Source organism: Microtus ochrogaster, chromosome 4 (genome assembly GCF_000317375.1).
Source record: "Microtus ochrogaster isolate Prairie Vole_2 chromosome 4, MicOch1.0, whole genome shotgun sequence".
NCBI classification, from domain to species: domain Eukaryota; kingdom Metazoa; phylum Chordata; class Mammalia; order Rodentia; family Cricetidae; genus Microtus; species Microtus ochrogaster.
Window position 1 is genome coordinate 18,025,399 of NC_022011.1, and position 11,433 is coordinate 18,036,831.

Below are 11,433 nucleotides of genomic sequence, written 5' to 3' on the forward strand. Positions count from 1 at the left end.
TAAAGAGGTCTGGCGCCCTCTTCTGGCCTTCAGGCATACAGACAGAATATTGTATACATAATAAATAAATAAATAAATAGATAAATAATGAAAGAAAGAAAGAAAGAAAGAAAGAAAGAAAGAAAGAAAGAAAGAAAGAAAGAAAGAAAGAAAGAAAGAAACTGTTTCCTTCACAAGACTGGATTTAATGAGGTAATCTACATAAGGCATATACATTAAATACTGTTATTTCTCTTTATGCCTTTTCATTTTTCAAAATGTGTTCAATGAGCACACAGAACACTTCGGTAATCAGCAAAAGAGGTTCTCAAAAACAATAACGCCTCAGCGATTATCAATTACTTTACAAGGGCTATTCTGAAGAAAGGACCTACTCCAGATTAGATAATAGAAGACCAGAGCACAAGTAATTAACAACTACGTAAGAGACCTAAAGATCTGGAAGCAAACATGATTGGGCAGTAAAACTGGGTAAGGGGAGCAGCTGTGCCAGCTCCTCTACTCCAAGACCTTTTACTCGGAAGAAAATCCATCAGGCACCTTAAATGTCAGTCATTTCAACTGCCTAGCAGTATCTGCCAGACCTTGAGCTAGTCAAAGCATCAATCTTCCTCACATGAAAGAAATGAGACTACATCAAAATTCGTGTAAATTGCGATGAGAAAATGAATAATATACTAACAGTACTGACTAGCACAAATAATCACAATTGAGACCAGGCAGTCTCTTCATCCTCCTTGGATGTCTAAGGTCTTGCTTGAGCTTTTTACTCCAGTAATGAAAGCATGCTCATTCTGTTCATCCTAAATTCAATAGTGTTTTAAATATTTTCTAATAAATTATATCTTCAAAGAGATACTTCACTATTAATGATCAAAGCTACAGGGTTAACAGATAAACATTCACCCTTAATTACAGTTTACATTCTCATATGTAAATAAACCATGTCACATTTGAATTCTTAACTAATTACACAACTAGTGGGAACAAAGTAATGGAGGGGGTGTTTCTTCACATTCCTGGCATCTTCCAATGCAAACAATAATAAATGAGTGAGTAAGTGAGCACCATCTACCACCATCTGCTATAATCCAGGTCGAGGCTTTCCATCTGATAAAATTAGATCAGAACCAGTGTTAAGATTTAGAGGAGCCTAAGGATCACCCAGTCTGATCCTTTTGTTACACAGAAGGATTTAGGAAATGTAGTTAACTTGAAAACAAAACAAAAAAAAAAAACATTCAAATGCTAATCTACTTTTTCAAGATTTCATCCAGATCCTAAAAGGAATACACAGTAAACCTCAGTTCACACTTTTAAAGAGGCGTCAGCTTTTGGCTCAGCTAAAGGTGTTACTACTATTACCACACCTCTAAGGTGTGAGTAGCCTCACTTCTCCACTGCACTTCAATAATGTTCAATCCACAGCTTGGAATTCTGTTTCTAGAGGAGTGTGTACTACTGGGACGAGCAGGAAACTAGAGGGAAACATTTAAAGGACGAATGCTTTTTTAAATTGAATTAAAGAGTCCAAATGCACATTAGAAAACTACACAACTATTTTTATCAATATTTATAAAAAATTCATGACACAAATTACTTTTGAGCTTGTGCAAATATGTTCAACTTAACCATTAAGAGAAATAAATACTAAAACAACAGAATAGCAAAATTCCTATTTGAGCCTGTTAATGGTGGTGCCCACCTCTGATCCTAGCATTTGGTAGAGGGCAGATCAGAAATTCAAGGCCAGTTTCAGCTATATGAACCCGTGTCTCAAAAACAAACAAAAAACTTCCTTTTCAGCTTCGAGTAGGCTTGGAAAACAATTTTCTTTGGAAAGCTAAGTATACAGTGCTTGTCTAATGTTTGAGGCCTTCGGTTTAAACCCAGAACCTTAAGTAAATAAATGAACAAACAAAAATTGATAACTATTATCCTTTATAAGCAGGTTCAGCTCATGCAAGAGTATATGTCTACACTTACATATAAAACTTAAGGCTACCTAGGTTGTGGCGGCACACACCTTTAACGCCAGCTCTCAGGAGCAGAGGCAGGAGGATCTCCATGAGCTCAAGGCCAGTCTGGTCTACAGTGAGTTCCAGGACAGCCAGGGTGTTTACAAATAGAAATCCTATCCCAAGAAACTAAAATAAATAAATAAATTGATAAATAAATAAATAAATGTTAAAACATTTCGGAGAGAAAAAATGGGTATACTTTTATATTCTATTTCAGGGATCTTTTTAATTAAGAATTTATTTTGTATGTATGCATGTTTTGTCTACATGTTTGCCTATGCACCATGTACATGCCTGATTCCCAAGGAGGCCAGAAGAAGGTGTTGGATTCCCTGAAACTGGAGTCACAGACAGTTGAGAACCACCATGTAGGTGCTAGGAAAAGAACCTAGATCCTCTGGAAGAGCAGTCAAGTATTCTCTCCAGCCCCATATTTTTATATTTTAGATGGAAATATAACCTCTATGAAGAAGTTGAAAATATTTATCAAAATTATAAATGGTCCTATCCGTTGACCAAGGATACTGCACGTCTATGGGCCTAGCCTCCAGAGAGACATTTCTCTGTGAGACAGCAGGCACATAGGAATTCAGCTGTGGCATTGTCTGCTGTGCTAAAAACGGGTAGCAGGCTAAGATCCATAATGAGAGATTAAGGGAGATTAGTTAAAACTATGGTGACCCATAAAGTGGGATAGTCATGTAGTCATTAAATAAATTATGTTTATATGAAAATGGAAATATCTCAGATATGAAGTCAACAATGTGTCATATACAACATCATTGTTTTTAAAATGTGAATCTAGAGGCAAGAGCATGTATGCTTGGATGTATAACAAACTGATAAGAACAATGAAAAGGCCTGGATGGCTGAGGACTGACCGATGGAGAAGGACCTCTCACTCTGTACCCTTTTGTAGACTTCAATTTTGATCTATTTACACTTCCCCAAAGGTAACTTTTAAAATGTTTAAATTTGTATGTTAGGACCAAATAGAAGAACTATCAAGTTTTCCTTCATTATAGCGTTAAACTCTAGAATCATAAAATGAGAGTCTAGGAAGATGCTCAGTCAGTAAAGTATCTGCCATGTGAGCATGAAGACCTGAGTTTGGAGCCCCAGCACCCACGCACAGGCCAGGTATGATGACAGACACATGCCTGTGACACTAGCACTAGGGGACAGTGCCTGGTGGACACAGTCCAGGACTCACTGACCAACCAGTCTAGGAGTTGGTGAGTTCCAGGTTGAGCAGCTATCTCAAAAAACAGGGACTAGAGAGATGGCTTAGCAGTTAACCACCCTCACTGCTCTTCCAGAGTACCTGAGTTAGGTTCCCAGCACACGGATAGGCAGCTCATGTGCACATACACACATGCAAACACACATGCAAACACACATACCTAAACACAACTAAAAATAAAAATAAATCTTTAAAAATAGAGGAACACACTTGACATCAACCTCTGGCCCTCTACATGTACATACATAAACATGTGGATATACTACATAAAAAAATGGTAATTTTTAAAAATCATTAAATATTCCAAAGACAAATCTTTTTCATGCCCTTTGACTCCAAAATCACCATAAGTTACAGAGTATGATTATAATCCTAAAGCCCACCTCCAATCAGAAATGCATGTTACTAATATCACAGAAGGATCACAGTTAAGACTCAGCTCAGCTCAGAGTAATAGTGCATGCCTACAATCCTAGCACTGAAGAGGCTGGACAGAAGACTTGTGAGTTTGAGACCACCACAAGGCACAGGGGACACTCCTGACTCAAAACAAAACATCAACAACAAGAAAACCCTTCAGACCTCACCTGACCAAGTCTCCATGAAGCTGTAGATAGAGACTTTCTCTTCCTTCTCCAGCACATATTTCTGATGCTGGTGTCTCTACTGTGCAAAGGACAAGATGTAAGTCAGAAGAGGAGGATGTGGAGGAAGAAGAAGAGGTGGAGGTTGTAGTGGCAGTGGTTGTGTCTGCTCCATAAAGGTAAACACAGCCTCTCTTCACATCTTCTCTCAGCCAGTCTCTTTCTCGAGAACCAAACCTACTTCTTCTATTCAAACAGTTTCTGTTCCCATTGTGTTTCATATTTCTCTAAAAAACATCAAAAGAAAGAAATTATAAACAAAAACATTTGTCTGAATTACATGTGTTCAGTCCTTACACTCACAACTGCCCTAGCATCCCTTCTGTGGTAGCTAATCTTGTTGGTCAACTTGACTACATCCAGAATCAACTAAAAGCAGGACGCAGGGGGCATAAAACATATAAAGTACTGAGAAATGTAATATTTAATGTGAAGTTTCAAGTTTCTGATTTGAATGACAATTCTCACTTAGTCTCTGGGTCTGGTTGATTTTGGAATATGATGTTTTTATTTATTTCAAAAGGTTTTTTTGTTTGTTTGTTTTTTCTGAGACAGAGTTTCTTTCTCTGTGTTGAGAACAGCCCTGGCTGTCCTGGAACTCACTCTGTAGACCAGGCTGGCCTCAAATTCAGAGATCCTCCTGCCTCTGCCTCCCGAGTGCTGGAATTAAAGGTGTGCAGCTGGTGGTTGTTTTTAAATTGAAAAAAACAGAAATAATAATTACTAATTAATTTCAGATTGAATCTGATACATGTAAATTAAGCCTTGCACACAAAGAAGTGGGTTGATAACAACCTCCCCACTCTGATCTGGCAATACAGACTTTCTCGACCTCACAGTCCAAATAAATGCACAGTACATTAAGCACAGTCTGGTAACACAAATCTCCTTCCCATTCCTGGCATGCTTCAAGACAATTACTGCTGGCATTTTATAACCACGGTATGTGAAATTCACATACATACTGTGAAGTCAAGTTATCTTAAAGCAAAACAACTGTTAAGAGTCAATATAAAAATTTCCAGCCAAGCAAGGTGGGGCATATGTATAATGCAGCAGTCAGGCCGAAGAGCATGGAGGGTTTCTAGAGTGTAAAGAAAACTTAACCTACATAAATGAGTTCCAAAGCAGCCTGGACTACATATTGAGACTGTTTCAAAACAGAAACAAAAATGAAACAACAACAAATAGTTTTTAAAAGTCACCATTTGCCTGTGTTTTCACAATGGGCCATTTCTAACTAACAAAAAAATAAATTTCCATGGACTTCCCACTGCCCTTTGCTGTGTTTCAGTCCTTTGTAATCATCTGTGTCTTTGAGCACATAACCATTCCACCACTCTGTGGCATATGGAGAACATCTTCTCCACCTTATCCACATGCTTACTCGCTAAACCTCTATTCAGATGCCAGTTCTCTTTGCAGCCTTCCACAGCGCTCACCCCTGTCTAGCATCAATGAGTCTCCTCTCAACAGATATCTTCACCTTGAATATACTTCTACTATATACAGATGACCACGGATGGTCATCATCTCTGGTTTCTCACTCTCTTCACTGCCAAGACCCTGGAGTGTTTTTAATGCAGAATGTCACAGACATAGGTGCAAAGCCCAAAAGATAACACAGGAACTGATACCCAATTTGCACTTCAGCTTCATCAATTAGCTATGATGAGGAATTAGATAAACTTAAAAAGCCTCAATTTTGGGGGCTGGAGAGATGGCTCAGTGGTTAAGAGCATTGCCTGCTCTTCCAAAGGTCCTGAGTTCAATTCCCAGCCACCACACGGTGGCTCACAACCATCTGGAATGAGGTCTGCAGACATACACACAGACAGGAGATTGTATACATAATAAATAAATAAATATTTTTAAAAAAAGCCTCAATTTTTTAACAAACCACATAATATTTACCTACAAAGTCAAAAGAAAGAAAAATACTTTTACTAGTATTCCTCATTAGAAAACAGAAATACATACGAAGAAAATATTAGTTTAACTGATAGTAAATACTTGAGAATACCTGGAGGAACATACCTGTAATCACAGATGCTGGAGAGTCAGAGGCAAAAGGATCAAGTTCAAGACCAAGGTGGGTTTCAGCAGTCAACAGTAAAAACAAAAACAAGGTTAAGTAAACAGGTGTCCCTACATGTGATGAATTTAAAGCAAGGAGATGAATGCCAATCTGTTTAAATTTAGGGTAACACATGCAAATTGACTTTTGAACAACAGTTCTAGGGATTGAACACAAGTTTTGACATACCAGATAAGCTCTCTACAACTGACTGACACTTTCTGCCCTAAACTGATCTTTCTGCAGCTCTTCGTGATCTTAGAACTACTCAAAATCATACATAATAAACCCCAACACAGGTGGGAATGAGGCCTCTTTTCCCACCAAACACACTTTCCTCCATCCTGAATCTCATCTTAAATATCTCAAAATAAATAAAGGGCTTTCAAGGTTCATCTCAAACACACAAGACCCATCATGTTTTTACTACTAAGAAATTACAGCCACTGAATGGTTAACTACCAGCTAATTTTAAATAAGCCTTACCTTCTAATCCTTAGTGAACACTGACAGGTTCTATGTGATACAGTAACACTTACACAAAGAGAGCCTGCACTTCGCACTAGAGAATGAGAAGTAAGCAGACACAATCTAAATACCACTGATAGGCTTTTTAAAGCCAAGCATGACGCATGTACCTATAATCCCAAAACTTAGGAGGCTGAGGCAGGAAGACTGTTTGAAACCTAAATCAGACTAAAAAGTGAGACCTTGATGCAAAAGTAACAATAAAAATATAATTAGTAGGTCAAATGACTCACTGACTTTCACAATCTTAGAAAAGTCCAGAAAGACCCAGAAGTATTATGAATTTTCTTCCAAGGATTGTTTGAGATGGGGGCTCATGCATACTATTTTGGCCTCAAAATCACTTTGTAGATGAGGTCAGCCTTGACTTTTTTTCCTGCCAACTCCATCTCCCAAGTGCAGGGATTACAATGTATGCCACCACACCCAGCACCTTCCAGCAGATTTTAGCAATCATTTGTAAATGTGCACGTTTCTTTAAGACTATGCATTTCTTATAGAACTTTATGTTATCAAAACACGTTTTGTTGGTTATTTCAAGCTCAGTCTCCTATCTATAATCTACACTCTATAATGAAGTAAAACTGCTGAGGAGTTAGAGAACCCTAGTAGATATGGTTCATCTGCATCTCACCAATAGCCATTTAAAAGGTCTTGAGAACAAGCAAAGCAAAGGCATACAACAGCAACGACAAAGCTAGACTTTGGGCCATTATTAGCCACTGCTAAGTTACTAGTACGTCCTTCTCAGGAATGTCTTGCTCTACTGCCTAACAAAAGAGGAACTGCTGGAAAGAACTTCTTAATGTTGCAGGTGACACTGTCCTCTGAGCAGCCTTCAATTTCTAAGAGCCAGCTAGCTTGAAACTGCTCCTTTGAGGACACTTTACTTTCTCCTTTACTTTTACAAAAGCTGTCACCACAAATTTATCCAAAAGGGAACACAATTATAATCACACATCATATCAAACATGTGTACAAAGACTACAATTTAAAAATCAGAGTTGGAGAGACAGTTCAGTACTTAAAAACTCCCTGTTGCTCTAGCTGAGGATCCAGGTTCAGTTCCCTGAACCCACACCGTGACTCATAACCATTCATAAACCAGGGGACCAAAAGTCCTCTTCTGATTTCCACAGGCACCAGCATGTATTACATAAAGTCAAATAAAACTTAAAAATTGTATTTATTTTTTTTAATCCTTTTTTTATTTAAGTACCTGGAGGGACAGGGTGCTGGGAACCGAACTCTTATTTTTTGGTTGTGAGCCCAGCCTTTAACAGCTGAGCCATCCCTCTAGGCCTAATTTTATTTTAATATTAAAGTCTATCTATAGCCGGGCGGTGGTGGCGCACGCCTTTAATCCCAGCACTCGGGAGGCAGAGGCAGGAGGATATCTGTGAGTTCGAGACCAGCCTGGTCTACAAGAGCTAGTTCCAGGACAGGCTCCAAAACCACAGAGAAACCCTGTCTCGAAAAACCAAAAAAAAAATAAATAAATAAAATAAAGTCTATCTATAAAGCTAAAATATTTCAGTGTAGGCTACAAATTCAGTAGCCAGTACTTGAATTTAACACTTCCAATTCTAAAAATAAAAATAATACTTGAGAGCTATGATCAGCTCAAAGATGGTAAACCATACAGAGAAGTCTCATATAGTCAAAACAGGCCTGGTCAGTCTTCATCCTTAGTCACTTCCATCAGAATGGAGAATACCTTAAGGTATGAGATGTCTCTGCACTCAACTTTTAAAATAAGGGCTTTAAAACCCAATCACACTGTGGAGTATTTCTAAGGGACCAGGAAGAGTATGTCCTAGGGAGAGGAGGAGCATTTCAGCCAGTTAAAATTTTTTTGGTATTAGTTGTATGGAACCATACATAGCACTCAGGAAAGCAAAGGCAGGAGGATTGCTGAAAGTTCTAGGTCAATCTGGAATACATAGCAAGTTCCAAATCATTCAGGGCCACATAGTAGGATCCTGTCTCAAGAAAATAATACCTAACAAACAAAAACAAAAAATTAGGGATGAGCAAATAGTTCATTTGGTAAAGTGTTTGGCATGCAAGCATGGGGATCTGAGTTCAATTCCCTGCACTAAATAATAGCAAACACAGGAATCTCCAGCACTGGAAGATGGAGACCCAGAGGTTTATTGGTTAGCCATTCTAGTAGAATTTATTCAGTAAGAAACCCTGTCTCAAAAAATAAGGTGAAGAACAACAGAGAAAGACACCTGACACCTACCTTTGGTGTCCACACAAATGCACACAAGTATGCACATGCACACAACTGAATATATATATTCTGATAAAAATATAAGACTATTCCTAAAGAAAAACAAATCATTGGAAGAACGGTGGTGGCGCATGCCTTTAATCCCAGTATTCAGGAGGCAGAGGCAGGTGGATCTCAATGAGTTTGAGGTCAGCCTGGTCTACAAAGTGAGTTCCAGGATAGTTAAGACTGTTATATAGAGAAACCCTGCCTTAAAATTTTTAAATAAATAAAACAAAAAAAATCAAATCATAATATTCACAAACTAGATTGGCTGTCATCTCCTATCATCTCCTACTTAAGACCATAATCTCAAAATCACACATCTGAAAATCTTTTGAGCCTTGTTCAGTAATTTGGTAAATTTTAGAACTTTGAGATGCACTCTTACTATGTTGCTCAGGCTGGCCTTGAACCCCTAGGCTTAAATGATCTTCTTTAAGATGAATAGATGAAACTACAGGTCCAAGCCCATAGTTTTCTATGTTGGGGCCTTTAGTCCCTGACACTAGTTTAAAAGTATATTTTGAGGAGCTGGAGAGATGGCTCAGAGGTTAAGAGCACTGACTGCCCTTCCGGAGGTCCTGAGTTCAATTCTCAGCAACCACATGGTGGCTCACAACCATCTGTAATGAGATCTGGTGCCCTCTCCTGGCATACATGGAGGTTGAACATTGTGTACATAATAAATAAATACATCTTTTTTTTTAAAAAAAAAAAAGTATATTTTGAATAAAACGTCCCAGGGCTCTGTACAGCCAGATAGTCCTTGATGTAGTCTGGGTAAGTTATGTTGATTATTTGGTATTGGGCGTAAGTATAAAAGGAATAGAAAGTCTTCCTTCCTGTTTTATCAGTGTTAGTATTCTGAAGCTGGGACCAAGGAATAAATGCAGAGCCTTGTACATTCAAAGCACATCCCCTACCACCAGCATCCTCTTAACACAGAGCTATACCCCTAGGCTAGAGACGTCTTTAGAAACATCTTCAGAGAAAAACATGTGGAAAAGCATGTGGGCAATTATGACATTCTTCAAGGTTCAGAAAGTTTTCGGCTTACCTATGTATGCTCTACAGGCTGCACTGGGGCAAGTGAACACCTCATCAACTTAAGAGAATTTCTGAGGAACACAAGGCCTATCTTCCGTGGTCTTACAAGGAGCAGAGTGTTACCACTTTCAGGAAAGCAAGGGCTAGAAAGGCCTCCAGATAGGCTCTTATTTCCAGAGACTGAGATCAAGAGTCAAGACTAACCAATCACTGGACTCTTTCTGATGACCCCAAAATGGGAACTTTGGGCACCAGGGAAAGATAGTCCTCAATAAACGTTTTCATTTCTCTTTCACACAATTTACCACTTCAACACGACCAAAAAAGGTTACAAGGTTTTTTTAAAAATTGCACATCTTTTACATACCAAGAGACATTACATGCCTCTCAAAACTCTTTCCTGCTAAGTTAGGCCTGCAGAACTTTCGTTTTTATTGAATTTACTCACAATTTATAGTTTGCTATTTGCTATCATTGTAAAAGACTTTCAGTAATTACACCGCTTTATGCTTGAGTAAATTCCAGTGTGGGTAACAGTTAAAAAGTAGTTTAAGATAAACTACTAGAAGTTCTCTAAGTCTATGCCTTAAGACTGGGAGGCAAAAGAAAATACGATTTACATTTTACTGAGTATTGGTTTCATTAATTCATTAAGTGTGTCAAGTCTACTTTTCTGACCTTCCCATGTTTGTGCTGCTTTACTAATAATCTTAGTAAGAGGAAATATCACTCAACAACAATCTCAATTAATTACTTAATGTTTGCTTTTAACAATATGTATTTTCGATGTTTGGCAAACTGTTTTTGAAACACATTAGATCTCAATTTTCTTCTCTCATTCTTTGGCAAGTTTTAAATCCTGCCGATTCCTCTTCTAGAACAGTAGAGGAATTCCATTCCACTTGACTTATACACTGAACCAACAGAAAATTTTCTCCGCACTATTTCAGAGGTTAGTGGAGAACTCCACCCAGTTAGCCACCCTTTAACCATCTCCGCTGACCTCACCTCACCTTCTGCATTCTTCCCGCACAGAAACTTCTTGTCATCACTCACCTTCAAGGCTCCACTCCCCCTTCGCCTGCATCTGTTTTCCTATCCTCCTACTCTCCTGATTCTACCAAAAAGCCCCGCTTGGCTGCCTGTTGCATAACGGCACCCCCACTGCCTTCTCCCCGGATTGTCAGCCAAGCAGGAGTGCCCCTTCGGGCTCTGCTCCTCCTCCCCACCACCACCCCCGCAACACGCCCAGCGAGTCCCCAGGCAGCAGATCCTCCGGGACTGTTCCCGGGGCGGGAGCGCGGGACGCGCGCCTTGGAGCCGGGCGCCGGTTCGGAACTCGGGGAGCCAGTCCGGAGAGCAGTGTGGCCGCTCCAGCCGGCGCAGCCCGCGTACACAACGGTGCCTGGCCAATCGCCGCCGCCATCCTCTCTGGCTGTGGTGGATGTCTTCAGGTGTCCGCCTCGCCCTGCGTACTCGCCGCTTGGCTCCTGCAGGAGCGGCCCGCCCTTCGCGCCCCCCGGAATCGGCCCCAGGGCCCCGGGCTAGGCCCGGCGAGGCGATGGCCGCCCAAGGGATGCGGGGGCGGGGGG

At 39.8% G+C, this 11,433-nt stretch overlaps 1 protein-coding gene across 1 annotated transcript in view; it reads right to left on the minus strand.

Annotated features, from left to right (window-relative positions):
• Positions 1-11,433, minus strand: part of Phlpp2 (PH domain and leucine rich repeat protein phosphatase 2) — an 81,200-nt gene that overhangs the window by 68,634 nt on the left and 1,133 nt on the right. Inside the window, exon 2 of the mRNA XM_005345687.3 lies at positions 3,852-4,135. Within this exon, the coding sequence (XP_005345744.1) occupies positions 3,852-4,135 (284 nt within the window). The remainder of the gene's footprint in view (positions 1-3,851; positions 4,136-11,433) is intronic.